The 24,166-nt window shown below is 38.0% G+C and overlaps 3 protein-coding genes across 4 annotated transcripts; 2 read left to right on the forward strand and 1 right to left on the reverse strand.

Moving 5' to 3' along the window:
- Positions 1–237: 237 nt before the first annotated feature.
- Positions 238–16,187, reverse strand: LOC132613151 (uncharacterized). The gene is made up of 8 exons (XM_060327197.1): positions 15,987–16,187; positions 15,657–15,902; positions 14,886–15,543; positions 1,682–1,863; positions 1,307–1,571; positions 1,134–1,223; positions 1,013–1,085; positions 238–682 (listed from the first exon to the last, which is right to left on the reverse strand). The coding sequence occupies exons 1-8, from the start codon at positions 16,185–16,187 to the stop codon at positions 238–240; spliced, it is 2,160 nt and encodes a 719-aa protein (XP_060183180.1).
- A 1,220-nt stretch (positions 16,188–17,407) lies between these two features.
- Positions 17,408–20,641, forward strand: LOC132615476 ((-)-germacrene D synthase-like). Of its 2 annotated transcripts, XR_009572706.1 has the most exons (5): positions 17,408–17,539; positions 17,863–18,115; positions 18,486–18,858; positions 18,955–19,409; positions 20,103–20,641. XR_009572706.1 is itself a non-coding variant. In XM_060330085.1 (4 exons), exons 1-4 carry the CDS (start codon positions 17,438–17,440, stop codon positions 19,190–19,192), a joined length of 966 nt encoding a protein of 321 aa, XP_060186068.1. In that variant the 5' UTR covers positions 17,408–17,437; the 3' UTR covers positions 19,193–19,564. The 2 variants fall into 2 exon arrangements, 1 of the variants encoding a protein (XP_060186068.1); XM_060330085.1 differs by lacking the exon at positions 20,103–20,641 and having other exon boundaries at positions 18,955–19,564.
- On the forward strand, positions 19,350–21,763 carry LOC132613152 ((-)-germacrene D synthase-like). The gene is made up of 3 exons (XM_060327200.1): positions 19,350–19,409; positions 20,103–20,297; positions 21,476–21,763. Exons 1-3 carry the CDS (start codon positions 19,350–19,352, stop codon positions 21,761–21,763), a joined length of 543 nt encoding a protein of 180 aa, XP_060183183.1.
- Positions 21,764–24,166: the final 2,403 nt, after the last annotated feature.

Raw genomic sequence — 24,166 nt, forward strand, 5'->3', positions numbered from 1 at the left:
ATCCATTTGAAATATCTACCAAGATGAACAAGCTGCTAAAACAACTATAGCTCTAACAGTCACCATTTTAGCAACAAGAGAAAAAGTTTCTTTGAAATCCAGTTCTTCTTGTTGTGGGTAACCCTTAGCAACTAACCTGGACTTATACCTCTCTACCTCACTAGATGCAAGGTATTTTATTTTGAACACCTACTTGCAGCCAATGGGAACTTTTCCAGGTGGCAAATCCACAATAGACTAAGTCTTGTTTTCTTCCAAAGCTGAGATTTCTGCTTTCATAGCAGCCACCCAAAGAGGATCCTTACTTGCTTCGGTGTAAGATCTAGGTTCAAAGATAGTAGAAAAAGCTGCCAAGGATAGCTTATATGTGGGACTGAGATTGTCATAGGACATATAGTTGCTCAAAGGATATGAGCAGGCTGAATCTCTGGAGGGGACAAAGTAGCCATGCATCCAAATTGGAGGTTTACTAGTTCTGGAGGATTGTCTGGGTTCAGGATCAGGAATAAGACATGCTATTTGAGAAATAGTAGGAGTAATAGGAGTAGAAGGATCCTGGGCAGGTGATGAGGTGATACATAGGGTTGGTGAAGACCCACACACATCAGGAGTTACTGTAGTAGGCTGAGTAGAAGGACAAGAAGAAGGAATCTCATAGTTAGGCAAATCAATTACAGGAAAACTGGAGAGGTTGCAACATGAACATGTTTAAATGGAAACACATCCTCTTGAAAAACAGTGTCTTTGTAAACAAAAAACACTTTGTTACACAAGTCATATAGAATGTAGCCTTTTTGAGTGGAGGAATAACCAAGATGGACAGTAGGAATTGCTCTAGATTGAATTTATCATGTTTTCTTAAGCAAGTTGCATAACACAAGCTACCAAACACCCTGAGATGATGAAGAGATGGAGATCTAGAAAATAATTTTTCAAATGGGGAAATACCCTTCAACAGAGGAGTAGATAACCTATTTAGAAGATAGACTGCAATACACATTCACCCTAAAACCTTGGAGGAACACCAGTCTGAAATCTTAGAGCCCTGGCTATATCTAGTATAGATCCATGTCTCCTCTCTACCACTTCATTTTATTAAGGAGTATATGCACATGAGCTTTGATGTAAAATACCTTTATCCTTGAGCAAACATCTAACATGCTCATTTAAAAGCTCAATGCCATTAGCAGTCCTTAGACACTTAACTTCAGTACCAACTAAATCTTAACAGACAGAAGGAATTCTTTCAAGACTACAATCATATCAGCTTTAGTATTGTGTAAAAAAATCCAGATGTATTTAGAACAGTCATTAACTGGTGTCAAGAAATATCTCCTTCCATTATGAGTAGGAACTCTATAGGGTCCCCATACATCAGCAAGAACTAGGTCAAATACACAAGGAGAAACAGTATGACTCAATAGGAAATGACTCCTAGTTTGCTTAGCAATAGGACACATAGTACAAACATGATCAGTAAACTTCGCATTCTTCAGATAAGGAATAAATCTTACAACTCTCAGAGAAGCATATCCTAACCTCTTATGCCATAACGAACTGGTATTACACAGCTGAGTAATGCCAGAACTAGTGCTAGTATGCACAGTATTAGAACTACCCTGTTGTGAAGTTTTATTCCTGGTTGCTTGTTGATGAACCTTATTCCTGATTATTTCAGTACAGGTAGAACCACATCTGCACTACTAGCTTTGAGGATGTAGAGACCATCTTCCTTTTTACCAATCCCTATCACCTTCCCACTTGAGAGTTCCGGAAACACACAAAAATAAGGAAAGAATAGCACTGCACAATCTAATTCCGTTGTGATTTTTGATACTAATGATAGCAGGTTGTACTTGAATCCTGGTATATAGAGTACATTCTAAACATATTTGTTTTGTAGTATTAGAGATTCTCCCTTATGACTAATTGACACTTGTTCCACTGTAAGAAACTGTACCTTATTTTTATTCAGAGCAGTCAATCCTTCTAACTTACTGAGAAGATTAACATTGTAAACCATATGATTTAATGCCCCAGTGTGAACTATCTAGTTATTTTCAACTAGATTAGACATAAGAGCAATGATAGTATTACACCTCTCGTTTTTATGGTAGGAAAAACTTATGGCTTTCTAGTCAAGTAAGCCTTGAAATGGAGATTTGTACCAGAGTATTAGGATGCTAAGTATTTTACCCCGTGTATGGAGCTACTAGCAGGTATTCCAGGTATATTACAAGATTAGAAGTTTAACGGATTGAACCGACGCAGGCTGAGCAGATTCAAGAAAATCTGAAGACACTAGACATTATCGACGGACCATCGACCATATTGACGAGCCGTTAATATGAACCGTCATTATGTTCTAAGAATTTTTATCTGCAGAAATCGATCGATGAGACATGTCGACGGGCCGTCGATCGCCACGTCAATATGGCTCTGCAACTTCTGATCTGCAGAAGCATGTCGACGGAGCAAGTTGATGTGACCGTCGAACCGCTTATCTGGAACATTCCAGTTCCGGCTATAAATAGACGAGTTGGACTCCAAATTTTCAGATTTGTGTCTCTCTCTAAGTCCTGAAAGTTCTAGAAAAACTCTCTCATTATACCATCATATACCCAAGAAAAATCAAGGAGAAAACACCAAGAAATTGTGGAATCAAGTGTGAGAGTACTCTCTAGGGTTTGTGGGCACCAAGAATCTTTTGGTGTGAAATAGGGTTTTCTCCAAGTGAAGTAATTCCATTCAAAGTCCATTCCTACATCATCAAAGGTAAGCTTTATGTTCAATTCATGTTATTAAGAGTATTGAGAGGTTGAAAGACTTGGATTATGGAAGGGGGAGAACATGGAGTGCAAATATGAAAATAGTAGTATTCTTGATTCATTGTCCTTGATATGTAATGAGTATAATATTGCTATAAATAGTATTAAAGATGTTGTAGAGGCATTGTATGAGGATGGATACGGTATGGTGCTATAGTTAGTGTTATAAAGGAGTTTGATAAGGAATGTTGAGCATTTAATAATGTCTAGCTTGATGAAGTTGTTGATTAAGATATTGTGGGTGTTGTTATTGATGTAGGGAGTTGTTTATTATGTGGGGGAAAGTTATCGAAATAAAGGAGATGTTACCCAATTTTCGTTAGCTTTAGCTTAAGCTTAAGTATGTTTTCGATTATCTAATTTTAGTACGAACTCTCTTGAATGTAGAAACGTGAATATTAGAGGGAAGCGTTCAAGTGATAAATTTAGCGAAACGTAAAAGGTATGTAAGGCTAGTCCCTTCTTTTTCTAAGGCTTGATTCCTATAACATGACCCCCTTTATTTTTCCATGACCTTCTTACATTCCGAAAAATATGAGTCAATGTTTGTAAATAGCTTCTTATGAGACAAAGATAAGAGTATGTCGAGTGTATGATAATGATGATGATGAGTCTGAGCCTAGAGATCCTAAAGCTTATGATATAATATTTCCATGAAGGTAATGATCCTTGTACGATTCTTTGATATTATTCATTATTGCTAGACCCACCTTATGATGCTAGTTCCTTCAAGGTGAGGTATGATAATTATGACGACTCCATAATGGAATCGGGGTTTCTCGACCTTACGTCACCTCGACATAGTTGTAGATTATCTTTGAGTTCTAATGCATGCTTTATGATAAGTATATGAGGATGAGATTACACCGTGCCTAGGTGGCCGGACATGTCACCGTGAAGGCGGGCTGGATACGATTACACCGTGCCTAGATGGCCGGACATGTCATCGCGAAGGCGGGCTGCATACGATTACACTGTGCCTAGATGGCTGGACATATCACCGTGAAGGCGGGATGTATATGATTACACCGTGCCTATATGGCCCGACATGACACCACTAGTGGGCGGTGTGCGATGGTTACCCGGACGTGGGTTAACTATGATGGTAGATGTGATATGTATAACATGTGTTTTCTTTAAAGGCTAAGCAGGTTGTATCTTCACCTCATGCTCCATTATTTCTCTATTATGTTAAAAATATTCATGCCTTACATACTCAGTACAATGTTCGTACTGACGTCCTTTCTTTTTGGACGCTGTGTTCATGCCCACAGGTAGACAGGGAGATGGTGCAGATCCGTAAGAGCTTATCAGCGGATTCACAAGAGCACTCCACTATTCCGGAGGTGCTACTCATGATCTTATTCTTTTGTGTATATGTTTGGGTACGATGGGGTCCTGTCCTGTCTTTATATCTAGTATTCTAGTAGAGGCTCGTAGATACGTACGTGTGGGTAGTAGATGTCCCATGATGATCACATTGTATATTTGTATCTTATTTTGATAGCCCGAGGGCCGTATGCATATGATTATAGATATGCTTTGGAAGTGATAAAGGTTTCCTTATGGCTAGTTATGTTGAGAATAGTAAATGCATTTAAGATGAGTATGATGATTAGCATGAGTGGTGCTCGGTAGTCAGCTCCGGGTACCCGTCATGGCCCCGAATTGGGTCGTGAAAAAAGTGGTATCAGAGCAGTTCCATCCTAGGGTATATTTACGAGCCGTGTCCAGTAGAGTCTTGTTTATGGTTGTGAAGCGCGCCACACTTATAAACAAGAGGCTGCGCGACATTTAGAAAAGATGACCATTCTTCTTCTTACTAGATCGTGCCTTAAAGCCATGTTATAAGATTTTTCCCCTCCCTAATTGTGTGTTATGATTTCAGCGATGCCGGTAAAGAGAAAAGCCACCGCCGCCTAGAAGGGCAAGGCTACTACAACACAGCGGGTGGAAAGGGAGCCATTAACAAGTATAGAAGAAGGTGAATCTCAGAATGAGGCTCCATCCAATACTTCTCACACTCCGCCTAGTTTAGAGGAACAAGAAAGGGCTTCTGCGCCGGCTCCTATACCTCTAGTTCCTCCACCGGCTGCTTCGGGTCAACAAATGACCGAAGTTATTCAGCTATTGACACAGTTAGTTGCCGCTCAGGTACAACAGCAGAGTACGGGTTCAGGTGATAGGGCGACTAGTGTTAGAGCCCGTGATTTCATGAGTTTAAATCCTTCAGAATTTTTCAGGTCAAAGCCGGATGAAGACCCGCAAGGTTTTATTGATGAGATGCTGAGAACATTGAGAATCATCCATGCCTCCGATATTGAATCCGTGGAATTAGCATCTTATAGACTCCGGGATGTGGCCGTTCTTTGGTAAAATAACTAGATATCTTTGAGAAAGGAGAATGCACCTGCCCCGGTTTGGCAAGAATTTGTGGTTGGTTTCCTTCGCCATTATTTTCCACCTGAGGTTCGAAGGGCCTGTGCAGATAGGTTTCTGAATCTAAAGCAAGGGAATATGAGTGCTCGGGAGTATATCCTTCACTTTAATTCATTATCCCGGTATGCTCCCACTATGGTGACCAATATGGGAGATAGAGTGCATAGATTTGTGAGTGACTTAGGGCTACATTTGTTTGAAGATTGCTTGACAGCTTCATTGTAGGAAGGGATGGATATTTCCCGTATTCAGGCTCACGCCCAGAATTTAGAAGAACAACAACAGTCGCAGAGGGGTGAGCGTGATATTGATAGAAGGTAGAGTAAGACGGCTAGATCTGTTGGTGCCGGCAGCGACTATAAAGGGGGATCGATGCAGTAGTATTCTAGATATTCAAGCCAGTCAGCGACTAGTGCATCTGCCGGTTTTGCAGGCAGGAGATTTGACCGCTCCATTCATTCAGGGTAAGGCCAGAGCTCGAGGGCTTCAGGTTCCCAATTTGGAGGTGATTATAGTCAGAGGGGATCACCGGTCCCACGATGTAGTCAGTGCAGAAAGTTACATTCGGGCCCGTGTCGCCAAGGTTCAGATGCTTGTTATGTTTGTGGACAGACTGGGAACTTGATGCGTGATTATCCCTCGAGGTACGGTAGAGGTGGGGTTCAGCCCACAGGATCAGCAGCCGGTTCTTCCTCATCTGTGCGCCCGATAGGGCAGATTCCCCAGATTCCAGAAGGCCGTGGTACGGGCAGAGAGGGAGCGTCCAGTTCAGGGGGCGCTCAGCTCCGGATCTATGCTTTAGCCAGATGTCAGGATCTTGAGTCCTCCCTAAATATGGTTACAGGTATATTGACTATATTCTCTCATGATGTTTATGCGTTGATTGATTCGGGTTCCACGTTGTCTTATATCACTCTGTATATTGCTGATCGTATTTGAGTGAAACCCGAGCCAATGAAACCTTTTGAGGTATCTACTTCTGTTGGTGACCCGGTAATAGCTAGACAAGTGTATAAAAACTGTGTGATTGTGGTATGTGATCATCAGACTAAAGTTGATTTAGTTGAGCTGGAAATGTTAGATTTTGATGTGATTATAGGTATGGATAGGTTGGCCTCTTGTTATGCCAATGTCGATTGCAGAATGAAAGTAGTTCGGTTCCAATTCCCGGGAGAGCCTGTGCTCGAATGGAAAGGTAATACAGCGTCTCCCAGAGGAAGGTTTATTTCCTACCTTAAGACAAGGAAGATGATAGCAAAGGCTACATTTATCACCTAGTCCAAGTTCATGACACCAAAGCAAAGCCACCGACTTTTCAATCCATCCCGGTAGTGAATGAATTTCTGGATGTATTTCCAGATGAACTTCCAGGCCTTCCTCCGGTAAGAGAGATTGATTTTGCTATTGATGTGTTACCAGATACTAAACCAATCTCTATTCCTCCTTACCAAATGGCTCCTGTAGAATTGAAAGAACTAAAGGCACAACTGAAAGATTTACTTGAGAAAGGATTCATTAGACCCAGTTCAATGCTGTGGGGAGCACCTGTCCTATTTGTGCGCAAGAAAGATGGTTCTTTACGAATGTGTATTGATTATAGGCAGTTGAATAAGGTGACGATAAAAAATAAATATCCGCTACCAAGAATTGATGACTTGTTTGATCAATTACAAGGTGCCAATTGGTTTTCCAAAATAGATCTGAGGTCAGGTTATCATCAAGTGAGAGTTAGAGAAGAATATATTCCTAAAATAGCTTTCAGAACGAGATATGACCACTATGAATTTCGGGTGATGTAATTTGGGTTGACTAATGCTCCGGCGGTGTTTATGAATTTGATGAATAATGTATTCAGGCCTCTTTTAGATCTATTCGTGATCGTGTTCATTGATGATATTCTGGTATACTCTCAGAGAGAATTCGAGCATGCAAACTATTTGCGTATTGTCCTTGGAGTTCTTCAGACTCGTGAACTGTATACTAAATTTTCAAAATGTGAATTCTGTAAATTTTCTGGGTCATATCATTTCAGCTGATGGCATTCGAGTTGATAATCAGAAAATAGAGGCTATGAAGACTTGGCCAAGGCCTACAACGCCTACAGAAGTCCGTAGCTTTCTGGGATTGGCAGGTTACTACAAAAGGTTTGTGGAAGGGTTTTCCTCTATTTCAGCACCATTGACGAAGCTAACTCCGAAATTAGCAAAATTTCAATGGACTGATGCTTGTGAACGCAGTTTTCAGGAATTGAAAGATAAATTAACTTCAGTCCCAGTCCTGACACTCCCAGAAGGGCCAGATGGCTATGTTGTGTATTATGATGCCTCCGGTGTTGGGTTAGGCTCTGTGTTGATGCAGTACGACAAAGCTATTGCCTATGCTTCCCGGCAGTTGCGAAAACATGAAAAGAGCTATCCGACCCATGATCTTGAATTGGCCGTGGTTATTCATGCACTAAAGATGTGGAGACACTATTTGTATGGTGTACATGTTGATATTTACACAGATCACAAGAGTCTCCAATATATTTTCAAGCAGAAGGAGTTGAGTCTTCAGCAGAGGCGGTAGTTAGAGTTACTGAAAGATTATGATGTGAGCATTTTATATCATCCTGGGAAGGCGAATGTAGTAGCTGATGCACTTAGCCATAAATCAATGGGAAGTCTATGTGAGGTTCCTTCGGAGAAGAAAGAATTGATTCGTGAGCTCCACCAACTAGCCAGCCTTGGAGTTCGCCTAATTGATTTAGGCAATGCAGGAATTGGTATTCACAACCCAATTGTTTCATCCTTAGATATGGAGGTGAGTTGAGCCACTATAGAGATACATTTTATGAGAAAGAGAAGTCGCCATTTGAAGTTTCTACAGATAGAGTTCTTAGATACCGAGACAGGCTATGTGTTCCAAATATTGCGGGACTATGTCGTCGGATTCTAGAAGAAGCTCATTATTCTCAGTATTCTATTCACCCAGGGGCGACAAAAGATGTATCACGATCTCAAGCTAATGTATTGGTGGGATGGAATGAAGAAGGACATAGCGGAATTTGTAGCTCAATGTCTAAATTGCCAACAAGTGAAAATGGAACATCAAAAGCCATGAGGATTATTGCAAGCTATGGAGATTCTAACTTGATAGGAAGTGATTAACATGGATTTCATTGTAGGGCTACCTCATTCCCGAAGTAAATATGACTCCATATGGGTGATCGTGGAAGACTCACGAAATCAGCTCATTTTCTTCCAGTTAGAACCACATATTTGGCGGAAGATTATGCAAGGTTATCTCTTAAGGAGATAGTACGAATCCATGGTGTACCGATATCTATTATCACGGCTAGAGGAGCACAATTTACAGCCAAATTCTGGAAGTCTTTCCAAGAAGGTTTGGGTACTCAGGTAAGACTTAGCACAAAGTTTTTCCGAGATCGACTATTGACAGCGCAAAGTCCTCAGAAATCTTATGCGGACAATCGTCGGCGAAACTTAGAATCCCAAGTTAATGATTGGGTATTCTTAAAGGTATCACCGATCAAAGGCGTGATGAGATTTGGTAAGAAGGGAAAGTTAAGTCCTCGATACATTGGAACTTAGATGATTGTTCGCAAGGTGGGTCAAGTAGCTTATGAATTGGACCTACCCTCAAAACTTGAATCAGTCCATCCAGTTTTCCACGTATCAATGCTCTGTAAGTGTTTCGGAGATCCTACTAGGATCGTGCTGGTAGATGATGTCCAAGTGACAGAAAGGTTGACTTATGAGGAGGTTCCTATTTCCATACTAGATAGGCAAGTACGGAAACTAAGAAATAAAGAGGTAGCCTCAGTTAAGGCCTTGTGGCGGAACAATAATCAAGTGGAAATGACTTGGGAAGCGGAAGAAAACATGAAGTCCAAGTACTCGCACTTATTCCAACCCCCTGGAGAGATCCAAGATGAGACATCAATATTATGAGGTATGTATGCTTTCTTTTTTATGCTTTTGGTCGCGTGTGGCCATAATTTCTTACTATTGTGTTGTAGCCTTGTGAGGCAATGTTATTATGGGCTGTTGTGACAGGATGGTAGCGCCATCTCTAGCGAAATTTTTGTAGGATTCCCGAGAACATAACATTCGAGGACGAATGTTTTAAAAGGGGGGAAGAATGTTACACCTCTCGTTGTTATGGTAGGAAAAACTTATGGTTTTCTAGTCAAGTATGCCTCGAAATGGAGATTTATACTCGAGTATTGGGATGCTAAGTATTTTATCCCGTGTATGGAGGTACTAGCAAGTATTCCAGGTATATTACAGGATTAGAAGTTGAACGGATTGAACCGACGCAAGCTGAGCAGCTTCAGGGGAATCTGCAGACACCAGACATTATCGACGGACCGTCGACCATGTCGACGGGCCGTCAATATGAACCGTCGTTATGTTCTGAGAATTTTAATCTACAGAAACCGATCGACGAGACACGTCGACGGACCGTCGACACATCGACGGGCCGTTGATCGCCACGACAATATGGCTCTGCAACTTTCGATCTGCAGAAGCAGATCGACGGGTCGTCGACAAGTCGACGTGACCGTCGAACCGCTTATTTGGAACATTCCAGTTCCAGCTATAAATAGACGAGTTGGACTCCAAATTTTCAGATTTGAGTCTCTCTCTAAGTCCTGAAAGTTCTAGAAAAACTCTCTCATTATACCATCATATACCCAAAAGAAATCAAGGAGAAAACACTAAGTAATTGTGGAATCAAGTGTGAGAGTACTCTCAAGGGTTTGTGGGCACCAAGAATCTTTTGGTGTGGAAATAGGGGTTTCTCCAAGTGAAGTAATTCCATTCAAAGTCCATTCCTACATCATCAAAGGTAAGCTTTATGTTCAATTCATGTTATTAAGAGTATTGAGAGGTTAAAAGACTTGGATTATGGAAGGGGGAGAATATGGAGTATAAATATGAAAATAGTAATATTCTTGAATCATAGTTCTTGATATGTAATGAGTATAATCTTGCTATAAATAGTATTAAAGATGTTGTAGAGGCATTATATGAGGATGGATATGGTGTGGTGCACGGATACGATATGGTGCTATAGTTAGGGTTATAAAGGAGTTTGATAGGGAATGTTGAGTATTTAATAATGTCTAGCTTGATGAAGTTGTTGATTAAGATATTGTGGGTGTTTTTATTGATGTTGAGAGTTGTTTATTATGTGGGGGAAAGTTATCGAAATAAAGGAGATGTTACCAATTTTTCGTTAGCTTTAGCTTAAGCTTAAGTATGTTTTCGATTATCTAATTTTAGTACGAACTCTCTTGAATGTAGAAACGTGAATATCGGAGGGAAGCGTTCAAGTGATAAAGTTAGCGAAACGTAAAGGTATGTCAGTGTTATATCCCGTATTTTTGAACCTCGGAGCATCTGCTGGGGTGGGGCCCACATATCGAGATTTTTTTTGGAACATCTGAAAAGTCATATGAATCACATATGTAAAGTTAAACACAACTCATGAAGTACCTTTGGACCAAATCAAAGTGGAAACCCTCCAAACGAATATTTTTTAAGAAAACGTTTTCGGGTGACCTGACTTTGGGGGGCAAAAACTGTATTGTAAGTTTGGAATTTCGAAAATACCTTGAAATAGAAGTTGTAGATAATTGAATTAGCTTTCCATCCATAGGTCGTGGGTTCCCAGGTGACGTCGGTACAAGGAGATATGAACGTTTTAAGGTCGAAAGGTCAGTGGGCTAGGCCCAACTCGGGACCAACCGAGTTGGCCCAAAAAAATGAAAAAAAAAATTCAGGCCCAAGTGAGGAGCCATTCGGCCATGGTCCATAAAAAGGATCCAAGCCCATGGAATTAAGTCATGTGGTCAATGAATAAAAGACCACTTAATCATCCAAATTCCATAGAACTTTCAAGAGAAAGAATAGGAGGAAAAACAAGAGAAAAACAAGAACAAAAAGAGTGCATTTCGGGTTTGGCCATAGAAAAATCACCCCTCAAAATCTTGCCTCTAAAATTATTTTCTTGTTGAATTCCTACTAAATTAAGTGTCCTCTACAACTTGGTGTAATTGTTTTGGAAGAAGGAGCACTTATTTATTCAAGTTGACAACTTGTTCAAGTGAAGAAGTTTGTAGAAAAAGGTAAGAATCAATTCCTTTTTCTTATGTTATGAAGGTTTGTTTATGTTGTGGTATGTGGAAATGAGTAGAAATTATGGAAATAAGGAAGTTTGCAAAGTGGGTATGTATATATATATGTAGCCATGGGTGTATATATGTTGTATACATATATGAGTTGAATTTTATGTTGCATTCTAGTTGTGGTTATGATGGAAATTATATTGGGAATGAAAGTTGAATGAATTTTGGTTGAAGTTGGAATGTAGATGATTATGTCACTTTAGAATAATTTTGTGATATTATGGAAATGAAGTTGTTAAGATGTGAATTATGATTATGGTTGATGAATTTGAAAGTTGGAAACTTGTTATGAAGTTGTATGCCAAAGATTTGATGTTTTGCATAAGTTATGATTTTGGCGGAAGATTGTATATCATGTATATCGAGTGTATATCTTAAGGAAAACGATATGAAATGTTTCTAGAACTATATGGTGATGATCATGATGGTTGTTGAATATGAAATTATTGATCTTAGTTGAAAGTTGGGTTGAATTGAAGATTATGTCAACTTGTGAGAAAAATGACTAGTTGAAGGATATTTGTGTTTTTAATGTTCATTGTTGATATTGTTGTTGTCGTTTGGGTTGTTGTTGATGATTTATAGCCGAGTTGAATTCTCGGGGTGTCATATGTATAGGGGAAGTGCTGCCGAAATTTCGGTAGCCAAATATGCTTAAAGTTGAAATAATGGCATTAATAATTCACAATTGGTAAACTTGACCAATTGCAGTTTTTCGACGAAACGGGAAGTGAGTTTGGAAAGGCTTAAGGAGCGCGAAAGGTATGTAAAGCAACCCCAATTCTTCCCTTGGCATGCCCCTAGTGTGTTAGGGTCGGATCCGGGCCTCGAAGGACCTCTTGGCCCTCGGAATCCGCAAGACAAAATTTCAGTTTTTCCTTCAGTAGAATTGAACCATTTTGATACGCTTTTTCTGAAATTATGCAATTTTGCTCTAAATTATTCAGAAAATCATAGAATGTTTGTATAACCTTTTTAGGTGATACTATATGCTTAGAGGGCACAATTCGAGCCCGCCGCCTTGTTTGTCCCAAGGCGGGCCCGCTATTTACGGTTTTGCCCCTAATGTGTTAAAGCTTCCTTTTTAAGCGATTTTTGAAAGAAATGTTTTAATTACCCTACTAATCGCTTAACGAATATTATTTTAAATATTCTGTTAAATATTATAAATTATTTTGACACTCGGAATGACTTCGGGAAAGTTATACTTCTGTAATTTATTATGATATCCGAAATACATTTATTATGATTCCGTCCGACCCCATTGGATTTGTTTGTCTTTGATACGCTTCATCGAGTCTTGAAAACATTTATTATATTTTTAAATTGCATTAGTCTCTCACTACTCCATTCGTGGATGTCCCAATGTTTCCCACACTGAGCCCGGGCCAGGATATGTTGTCAAGCGTAATTCTCTGCATTGTTCGCCGCGTCCCGATGTGAGGGGGCAGGTATACGCGTACATGGGTCTGTGGAGTATGATGTGCCATGTCCGCCTATTCTGATCTGATCTGTTATGGCCATTTTGATATGATATTATATGATACGGGGCCACGCCCCTTTTCTGATTCCTCTGTATTGTGGCACCAGTGTCGGGAGGGTGACCACGTTCTGTCTGCCGAGTCCCGTGGCAGGGATCGGATATGATATGACATATGTTTCTGTACACATTCTGTCTGATTTGGAAATATGCATTTGACACTCTGGATTTTGTACCCATTTTCTGTAATCATTATGATTTGACTTCTGTGATTCCGCTTTACATATTCAGTACATATTTCGTACTGACCCCCTTTCTTCGGGGGTTGCGTTTTCATGCCGCGCAGGTACATACGACAGGTTTGCTGATCCGCACGTTTAGGATCCCATTTCTGCTATTTTGGGGCGCTCTCTTCTACAGAGCCCATCTTTTGGTACAGTCTGTCACTGCTATCTGGATATGTACTTTGTTCAGGGTATGACGGGGCCCTGTCCCGTCTTATGATTATGATATGTTCTGTAGAGGTCTGTGGATACATCTGTGTGGGTTCTGTACATATGTTTGGGATGTTTTGTTTTATGATAGCCTTATCGGCTTCTGTGTGCCAAGTCTGCTCTTCGGCTAAATTCTGTAGCATCCACTAATGTTATTATTATATTATTATTCTGATAATATGCTAATTTGGGTATCGGGTACGTATAGGTGCCCAGCTAGGGCACTGGTCGCGGCCCACGGGGTTGGGTCGTGACAGTCAGGCTAGTCCCTTTTTTTACTAAGGCATGATTCCTATAACATGACCCCCTTTATCTTTCCATGACCTTCTTATATTCCGAAAAATATGAGTCAATGTTTGTAAAGAGCTTCTTATGAGACAAAGATAAGAGATATGTCGAGAGTATGATAATGATGATGATGAGTCTGAGCCTAGAGATCCTAAAGCTTATGATATGATATTTCCATGAAGCTAATGATCCTTGTACGATTCTTTGATGTTATTCATTATTGCTAGACCCACCTTGTGATGCTAGTTCCTTCAAGGCGAGGTATGATGATTATGATGACTCCATAATGGAATAGGGGGTTCTCGACCTTACGTCACCCTGACATAGTTATAGATTATCTTTGAGTTCTAATGCATGCTTTATGATAAGTATACGAGGATGAGATTACACCGTGCCTAGGTGGCTGGACATGTCACCGCGAAGGCGGGCTGTATACGATTACACCGTGCCTAGATGGACGGACATGTCACCGCGAAGGCGGGCTGCATATTATTACACCGTGCCTATATGGCCGGACATGACACCATTAGTGGGCGGCGTGCGATGGTTACCCGGACGCTGGTTAACGATGATGGTATATGTGATATGTATAACATGTGTTTTCTTTTAAAGGCTAAGCAGGTTATATCTTCACCTCATGCTCCATTATTTCTCTATTATGTTAATATTATTCATGCCTTACATACTCAGTACAATGTTCGTACTGACGGCTTTTCTTTTTGGATGCTATGTTCATGCCCACAGGTAGACAGGGAGACAGTGCAGATCTGTAGGAGCTTATCAGCAGATTCGCAAGAGCACTCCACTATTCCGGAGGTGCTACTTATGATCATATTCTTTTGTGCATATGTTTGGGCACGACGGGGTTCTGTCCCGTCTTTATGTTTAGTACTCTAGTAGAGGCTCGTAGATACGTACGTGTGGGTACTAGATGCCCCATGATGATCACATTGTATATTTGTAACTTATTTTGATAGCCCGAAGGTCGTATGCATATGATTGTAGATATGTTTTGGAAGTGATAAAGGTTTCCTTATGGCTAGTTGTGTTGAGAATAGTAAATGCATTTAAGATGAGTATGATGATTAGCATGAGTGGTGCTCGGTAGTCAGCTCCGGGTACCCGTCATGGCCCCCTAGGCGGGTCGTGACAGATAGTACCTGATGTACCAGATGTTTCTGCAGAATCAACCTTTGCTGTGTTTGCTACTGCATCAACCATCTTACCTTTTCCTTTGCCTAGCATGTTAAGGATTTGAGAGTATTGTTCTGATGTAAATGGTGGAACTGATAGAAGAGTTATGTTGAGGGTGTTGAAATGAGAAGGCAAAGGAACATTGTTGACCTGAGAAGAATACTGAGCTGCATATCCTTGATCATCTGGAGAAAGGTTGCCAGTGTTGGTAGCATTGTTAGCATAGGTGTTAGAGTACCCTCCTTTCTTTTTGTATTTGTAGTCTGATGGATAACCATGTAGCTTGTAACAATTATCCTTGGTGTGACCCCTAAACTTGCAATGGTCACAGTATATGGATGATTTTCCAGAGTTGTTTCTGGACCTGAAACCACCATTACCTCCTCCATTATTTGACATTCTATTACTCTGCATAGCAGACTTATTCAAACTCCCATGACTACCACTAAGATTGCTATAGCCTCCAATGTTTTGAATCCTATTACTCATCAAAGCAGACTCACTACTCTCACCTTGAGTGAACATGTTATTTCCCTGTAGATTCTTCCTTTGACTCTCAACAATTATGATCATGGCATAGGCTCGATTGATATTAGGTAAGGAGAAGTCATGAGAACTTGACTTCTAGCATAGTCATAAGAATCATTCAGTCCCATGAGGAACTGCCACAACTTATGCAGTTGAAAGTATTCATTGTATTGTTTGGACTCCGGACAAGGACATGAGGGAGGGGGAACCAATGCACCAAACTCATCCCATAACTCTTTAAGTCTAGTGAAGTATACTAATACAAAGGAAGTACCTTGAGTAAGAGGCGCATTCTCCCTATGCAAATAGAATGCTCTAGAAGCATTGACCTTATCAAATCTCTCTCTTAGATCTTCCCACACAGCATGCGTATCAGAACCGTAAATCACAGCACTAACCAAATACTTTGAAACAGTGTTCATAATCCACGCAAACACAATTGCATTACATCTATCCTAAAGTTCATGAAAACTGGCATCATAATTTTCTTTGTGACAGGTTTCCAAAATAAAACCCAGTTTATTTTTGCCTAACAGTACAATTTTCAGAGATTTACTCCATAACGAGTAATTTTTAGAACCTTGAAGCTTTATAGAGATGAGAACTGAACCTTGTGTATTCAAAGGATGAATGCAAAGAGGATGATTGTGGTGTTCTTCATCAGTTTGCTGTGAATTTTGATCATGAGTTTGACTTGTAGCTCCACTTGCGCCATTAATGGTTTCATCTACTAGTGCCATTGTTAGACTTTGATTTGAAACAATCTAACACAACAACACTCAAATCAACTGAAAATTGATGCAGAAACTTGAATTTAAATCGATCAAAGAGAGATTGCAAAATCGCCAATTTTCTTCGAATCAAAACCGCACAAAAAATTTCTTACGAGCTAAGAGTTCATCTCAACTTCAACTATACTAAGCTAATAGCAGGTTTAACTTGGATGCTCTGATTCCATGTTAAGGAGCTCAGATATGGAAGCATTAATGGAGATGAAATCTTAGAGAGGAAGAAAGAAGAGAAAATATCTCATTCTGTGTATTGATGAAATGAAACTGTACTGTTGTATATCCTAACTGCCTTGTATATATATACATACTTAACCGACCTACTTTCTAAAATAACGAGCCAACTAATCAAGTGTAACTAACTCAACTAACTCTAATTAATTACGTTTAGTGATTACACTTAAGTTACATCAGTGGTCCCACATTCTTCTACAAGGGTAAATAATTTAAATTCTATAGTTAGCTATGAATTTTTCCCTTCTTTAATTGTGATTTCGACATAGGGCTGTTTGGTATATACAATTTATTTGGGTAGTGATATAGTTATAGATACAATGTTGTTACATAGAGAAGTAAAATATAACATGCAAAATCGCATTATTCAAATAAATATATTCTGACATAGTGAAATGTTATTACACAGAATGACAGTTGCAGAGGGGGTGATTGTATTTGTATACACATTATTTACGCTATCTTATTTCACTTGCTTTGCTTATATTATATACCAAAAGTCAGCAACACAGGATTGTCCAAATCTTATACTAAGATATACTTTGTCGGAATTATGATAAGATATGTTCATAGTAAACTGAATTCGAGAGGATATGGTTTGCAACCCTCTAGCTTGTTAGTGGCCAAAGGACAACCAAAAATTGTGAAATTAGACTGTCCAGATTTTATCACACTCCAGAAGCTTACTGTTTTTATTACAAAGTACAAAACAACAAATAATGTTTCAACTTTGTTTAATTTGAAGAATATATTACAAATTAATTCTAACTTACACAAATTATATATTCCTTCTTCAAAAAAGAAGATTGTCATCTTACCTTACTTCCATTATATTAATGTCCACTTGCATGCTCACCATCGTGTGACATGCCAAAATGTGTAATATAAATGAAGCATGAAAGAGGAAGCAATATGTACAATTCAAATTAGTAGTCAAAACTTTCAAGTCTAGCCAAAAAATAGGGAAGATGGAGGTTAACAATAATGTTCCTAAATCAGCTCGTCGGTCTGTAGATTACCATCCAAGTGTTTGGGGAGACTATTTCCTCGCATATGATTCTTCATCTACGGTAATTAAATAACACATAATATATCAATCTTAATTTTTGCTTACTTAATCTTTCTATATTCATAAAGACGCAGAAAGTTATTATAATTAATGGTGCTACGTTTTATTTTTTTACTACACGATGTTATTTTTATAAAATCAATGCATATTTTTTTCGTATAAACTTTTCATAAGCTTGATTGTTTATTTTGTTTAGCACATCATTAATTCAGAAGTATACATATAGGGGTTAGGTAAACCTCCGCTTCATTAAAATTAGCTATATATATTAATATAATGACAGTGCACAAAACTTAAATTCTTATTCGAATACTACCATTGAAGGAGATTGATCGTCATGAGGAAGAAGAAGCTGAACGGCTTAGAAATGAGGTGAGGAAGATGCTACTAGCATCGACACGAAAATTAGAGCTCATTGATATGGTGCAACGATTAGGAATGTCATATCATTTTGAAACCGATATTGAGGAATCACTTAAAAACATCTACAACAACAGTTGCAGTCAATTTGATAAGCTTGAGACCGTTGCTCTTCAATTTCGATTATTAAGACAAGCTGGATATAATGTCTCATGCGGTTAGTAACTTCTTGCACTTTGGGTGTGTTTGGTATGGAGAAAATGTTTTTTGATTTGTGAAAAACATTTTCTCTAGGAAAACAAGTTCATTAAATAAGAAAAATGACTACTTGCCTAGTGAAAATAGAAAAATCAAGTTCTATGATTGCATTCCAAATTGATTGTCCCCTACCATACTACAACACATCACAACACCCCATGCCCACATTGATTGGGACAATACAACTTTCTCACTTATTTTCCAAAAAAATATTTTCCACGGATAAACATTTTCATTCGTACCAAACACACCCTAGATCTAGCATGTCGAAGTATGTAAATAACTTTAATTAAAAGTTTTTTATTTTTGAATTTTTAATTTTCAAATAGATGTCTTCGAAACATTTAAAGATGATGAAGGGAATTTTAAGGAAGCATTGGTTAGCGACGTTAAAGGAATTTTGAGCTTGTATGAAGCAGCACATCTCGGAGTTGGTGGAGAGAATATTTTAGAGGAAGCATTAACTTTCACTACCAAGTGCCTTAAATCCATGGTGCCTAACTTAAGTGGATATTTTGTTAAACAAGTAATTCATGCCTTAAAGATGCCAATTCGCAGAACCTTAGCAAGAGTAGCAACAAGGCAGTACATAAATATTTATCAAGACAATCCTGAACATAATAAAGTACTGTTACAATTTGCACGACTAGACTTCAACATGTTGCAGAAGGTACATCAGAAAGAGCTAAGTGGTATTACAAGGTACGTACATATGCAATGCAATTAAATGATATATGTTTAATATATACTTAACATGAGTGGGCAACCATATGATTTATTGAATTTTATTGTACTTAGGTGGTGGAAAGATTTGGACGTTGAAAGAAATTTCTCATTTGCTCGAAATCGTCTGGTAGAAGCCTATTTTTGGATATTAGGAGTGTACTTTGAGCCTCGATATTATATTGCGCGAAGATTCACAACCAAAGTAATCTCCCTTGCCTCCATATTAGACGATTTGTACGATGTGTATGGAACACTCGATGAACTTGAAATGTTCACGGATGCCATTCAAAGGAGAAGTTTTAACATATAAAATAATGAGTATATATATTTTAACAGATGATCCATATATGAGTAAACATTGACTTAGTTCGAAATTCTTATTGCACAGATGGGACATAAATGCACCACAGCAGCTACCTCCATGCCTTAAGCTCCTATACCATTATCTTTTTAATACTTATGCTGAAATGGAAGAGTTGTTGGCAAAGGAAAACAAATCCTACCGAATTCTCTATGCAAAAGCTGAGGTAAGGGCAATATACAAAGTTGACAGTTTGGAAACTAATAAATCATTTCATCTCCTAAAACACGAAAAATGTTGAAGAAAGGTTTCATCCCTAAAACACGGTTCAATAATTAGATCATAAGGAAGAAGTGTATTTCCTATGAACTATATAGCACAATGCATCTTCTTTGGCAGAAGAAGGAAATTCAAATTTATGATTACACAAGGTTACATCACAGCTTTATATGTAATTATATTCTTCGAAAGAAAATTAAAGAAAGTTGCTATAAAATTGTAAAGTATATGCTCTGTGCACACCTCTTTTTACTATATTAATAATGTTGAGTAAATTTCTCAAACGATCACTCACAATGTGAAATTATTTAGTAAAGACGTTTAACTTAGTTTTGTATCAATAGTGTCACTTAACTTTTAAGTTTTCTGTTACAAAGTCGCTCTAGTTGAATTTTTATCCTGCCACAGAAAAACCAAAACCTTTTTCGTAAGGTGACAAATTTTATTTGTAACATTCTACAAGAACAACAAAATAAAATCATACTTAGCACCTCAACGTCAATAAAACATATATGTTCCACAATGCCCATTTTCAGTTCTTTTCTTGTGACTAACATAGTAACATATATGATAGTTTTTTAGAATAAAAGAACTTTTCAATATATTAATCAAGTTATTGTTCCACTGATAATTATGCTAGCTTAAGAAAGTAGTGAAAGCATATTATCAAGAGTTCAAGTGGTATCATGCTGGATATGTTCCAACATTTGAGGAGTATCTGAAAGTTGCACTGGTAACTTCATGTCATATGATGCTTTCCACAACTTCTTTGGTTGGTATGGGAGAATTAGTCACTAAGGAGAACTTTGAGTGGGTTACAAGTGAACCTTCGATGGTAAAAGCTTCCTGTGTAGTTTGTCGATTGATGGATGACAGGATTACATAAGGTAAAAATATCCCCTCTGATTTTCATTTTCTTCTTCTTTATCTTATGGCACTTCCATGCTCGTGTTTTTAGCAATTTTTAAGATCACCTTAAATTTGTTAGAAACAAAATTAATGTAAAACATTTCTTCCTTTGCTTCTTTTTGGTTTGATAGAAGCCATTTCGAGAGTATGATTTATAGAACCTACCCGTCCCTCCTTCATCCCACATCTTACTTTAGACCTTTTGTCTTTCTATTCGGAGGTGTTACTGTTTGAGGGTCAAACAATTTTTCTTTCACGATAATTTTCTCAAACATTTTACATGTATTTTGAATCATTTTTTATTTTGACTCGTAGTACTTTCCGTATAGTTTTCAAATATATAAATTTTATTTCGTATATCCAATTCATAACTAAAATGAAGTGTTTTGACCCTCCACTACAAAAAAAAGGATAATTTGCGGAGGTTGAAAGTTACAATTCACGGGGACTTTAGCCTCCGCTAATTGCTTAAGGAGGCTAAAACTCCCGCGAATTGCAACTTTCAACCTTCACAAATTACCTATTCTTTTGTAGTGCTCGTATCCCGAACCGCTTCACATAAATTGGGACGGAGGGAGTAACTTTTTCCTACTTTACATATAAGAACTCATTGCGCTCTTAAATAATGGCTCAACAGCTCCTATCCATGGGTTTTGAGTTTGATATCATTTGGTCCAATTTGATAGTGAAAGACTAATGAACTTCTTCCATAAACTTAAAGGGAAAATTTCATAAATATACAAGTTAGTCACTTACATTGCAAAAAAATAGCCCAAAATATACAAACATATAGATACTTATACCAACATATATAAACATATAAGAAGGCAGAGAGAGAGAGAGAGTGAGAGAGTGAGAGAGAGAGAGAAACAAAAAAGTTTGGGTCATTTTTTGTAAGAATTAAAAAAAGGGGTGAATTTTGGTAGCTTTGTTGCCCCAATTAATATACAGTGTAATTTTCTCTAAACTTTTAAAGGTTAAATTTGTAAACGTAAAACCCATAAAGAAAGCTTTCTGAAAATAAGGCTATGTGGGTGTAAATGTAATATATTATGTTGGGCTGTATATTCTTGAATCTTAACTTGGTAAAATTTTTGTGTTTAGTTTGAACAAGAGAGAGGGCATGTAGCATCAGCAGTTGAAAGCTATACAAAGGAGTTTGGTTGTTCAAATCAAGAGGCTTATGTGAATTTGGAGAAACTTGTAGCCAATGCGTGGAAAGACATAAATGAAAATTGCCTTTATCCGATGCCTGCACCCACGCCTATCCTTGTGCGAGTACTCAATTTAACCCGTGCCATTAATCTCCTCTACAAGGATGAAGATATATATACAAACTCCAAAACCAAGCTAAAGGATATCATTCATAAAGTATTAGTCCAACCATTATAAATATAATTTTCCATTATGCATGTCTGTAGTTTCGTCGTGTATCATTAAAAAGTACAATGATGTTTTAATAATTATGTACGGATATTACATTTCAGTTTTTATTTCTAGTCGACATAAATTTGAAAGTTTTAAACTTTTTTCGGGAGAATAACAATTTTAGTCCCTGAGTTAATGTGTATTAACAGTTTTGATCCCTATATTATCTTACTCAGCATATTAAACCTTCAATTAAACCAAACGTGTGATTTTGATCCCTGGGACTAACTGATGTTAAAAGTCTAACATGAGTTCGTATTTATAAATAAATAATAAAAGGAAAATCAAAAGTAATGGAAGCTCCACTAATTCATCGGCGAGGTCATTGTAGCTGCTATCTTGGTATGCAAAACTGTTACAGTCAAACCTCTCTATAATGGTCATTCGTTATAATCGCATTTCACTATAACGACTTGTCACACCCCAAAACCACCATGGACACAACAGACATCCGATGCTATGAACAACACAGGAAGCACCTTATAAAATCAATAGACGTCTAATCTCTTTCAATAGTTTTTTAATATTTAGTTACAGTCATTTATGGCTAAATGAAAACATACTCATACTTATAAAAAGAAAAGAAAAAAAATCAGCGGAAGTCTAATAGGAATAGTAAATCATTAATATGGAATATGCCTCAATAAGTCATACAAGACTTTCAACACCTACCCACAATCTGACAACTATCTGTGGAGCTTTTAAGATTAAAAAAAAAAAAGAGTATCTAACTTCGGGATGCAGCCCGAAAACTGAAATAAATGAACAAAGATAGAGTGGTGTCCCCACGAACAAGGGTGTGGGTTCACCAATAAGTCTGGAAAGCAGCAAGTTATCCTCCGTACACGTATCATGAACCTGCTCTTCTTCATTACCTAACATACCATCACAAACAACAATGATAAGCTTGAGTATTGGATACTCAATGAGTGTCTCCGGGACAATAGTTAATATCAAAATATATAAGTAATAAGTGTAATTAAAAACACTATTGAGAAACAGTTCAAAACAATTGATAACATCTCATGAACATCCAGTACAAGTCAATGATGAAGACATAATCACTTTCAATCCTTAAGTCGTTCTCGTTACCTTCAGTTATTTCAAAAACCATTTGAAATCCAAATATAGAGTAAGTCAGTAACCTTAGTATAATCACCACTAAAAGCCAATAACATATAAATATAGCAATTCAACTTATTACACCGTTCATCACGTTAAGTCTTCTCAATCATGAACCCAAGATCATCAACAAGCCACTCACAGACAACCAAATTAATGTATATGCCAATACAGGACCAAATCAATATAACGAAGGAGTGGCCATTTAAGGTTACCTAAACTACATAGAAGCACCACATCGAGACTATCAACCCACGATGGCTACCCTTCCTCCCAAATAGCTAGGCAGAGACCACATCAGGGCTACCAACCCTCAATGACCACTATTCCTCCCGAATGGCTAGGCATGAACCACACCGGGGCTATTGACCCTCGATGGCCACTCTTCCTCCCGAATGGCTAGGCAAACCCCACTAGGATCCATAGTGACTATCCTTTCTCCCGGTAGCTAGGCCAAACACAAATAATACAAATCATGGCAAAATAGCCGAATCACAATCATAGCATAGAAGCCAAATCACTCATTATGAATTATGTTTATAATCCAGTTAGTAGGGGTACCTCGAATCATTAATGGGTTTGGAAACCAAATTCAAATCATTAAATGAGTTTCAAATTCCAACACAATCCGTTCATAGAGCAAACACATGAAATATCCAAGCTTTCCAAAATCAAGTTTAAGCATCCCTTATAGGGTAATTCATGTTCAAAGATCAAATCTTTATATTTCAATTTCAATCATCCTTTGATAACGGAAAATCATGTATACATATATATATATATATATAGTATAATACACACAAAGGTTTAATGCAGGCTTGTCCCTCACGCTCACAAACCTTGCCAAAGGACCACTTAGAACATTGGAAAAGTGTATTCGAAAAAGAGACATACATATCACTTTTATAGTCAAAAAGGGTTATTAAAAGAGACATACCTCAATTCCCGCTAAAACGCTACCAAATGGATTTTTTGAGATTTAACAATCACTCTACAATTTAGATGATAAAGTTCAGAACTTTAACCAAATTCTAAGAGTTCCCACCCTTATCGCAAAACTAGGGCTTTTTGTGCCCAACAACGTGTTCTTGAATCCCCCATGGATTCTAATTGTTTCTAATGCCCTACCCTAATCTAAATCCTCTCAATAACATCAGTAAAGATAAAATACCATACCTTTAAGAAGTGTCCCAAAGTCTCCTTCAATTTCTCTTTCTTCGGTTTTGAAAGAATCTATGGTTTTGA

The sequence above is a fragment of the Lycium barbarum genome, chromosome 10 (genome assembly GCF_019175385.1).
Source record: "Lycium barbarum isolate Lr01 chromosome 10, ASM1917538v2, whole genome shotgun sequence".
In the NCBI taxonomy this organism is placed as follows: Eukaryota; Viridiplantae; Streptophyta; class Magnoliopsida; order Solanales; family Solanaceae; genus Lycium; species Lycium barbarum.

Coding starts and splice junctions, on each gene's coding strand:
- LOC132613151 (XM_060327197.1), bottom strand. CDS start 16,187: ATGGCACTAGTAGATGAAACCATTAATGGCGCAAGTGGAGCTACAAGT. Junction 15,903..15,986: donor GGAGTAAATCTCTGAAAATT/GTACTGTTAGGC, acceptor CATGAACTTTAG/GATAGATGTAATGCAATTGT. Junction 15,544..15,656: donor GGGATGAGTTTGGTGCATTG/GTTCCCCCTCCC, acceptor TGACTATGCTAG/AAGTCAAGTTCTCATGACTT.
- LOC132615476 (XM_060330085.1), top strand. CDS start 17,438: ATGGAGGTTAACAATAATGTTCCTAAATCAGCTCGTCGGTCTGTAGAT. Junction 18,116..18,485: donor TGGATATAATGTCTCATGCG/GTTAGTAACTTC, acceptor ATTTTCAAATAG/ATGTCTTCGAAACATTTAAA. Junction 18,859..18,954: donor GAGCTAAGTGGTATTACAAG/GTACGTACATAT, acceptor TATTGTACTTAG/GTGGTGGAAAGATTTGGACG.
- LOC132613152 (XM_060327200.1), top strand. CDS start 19,350: ATGGAAGAGTTGTTGGCAAAGGAAAACAAATCCTACCGAATTCTCTAT. Junction 19,410..20,102: donor TTCTCTATGCAAAAGCTGAG/GTAAGGGCAATA, acceptor TAATTATGCTAG/CTTAAGAAAGTAGTGAAAGC. Junction 20,298..21,475: donor TTACAAGTGAACCTTCGATG/GTAAAAGCTTCC, acceptor TTTTGTGTTTAG/TTTGAACAAGAGAGAGGGCA.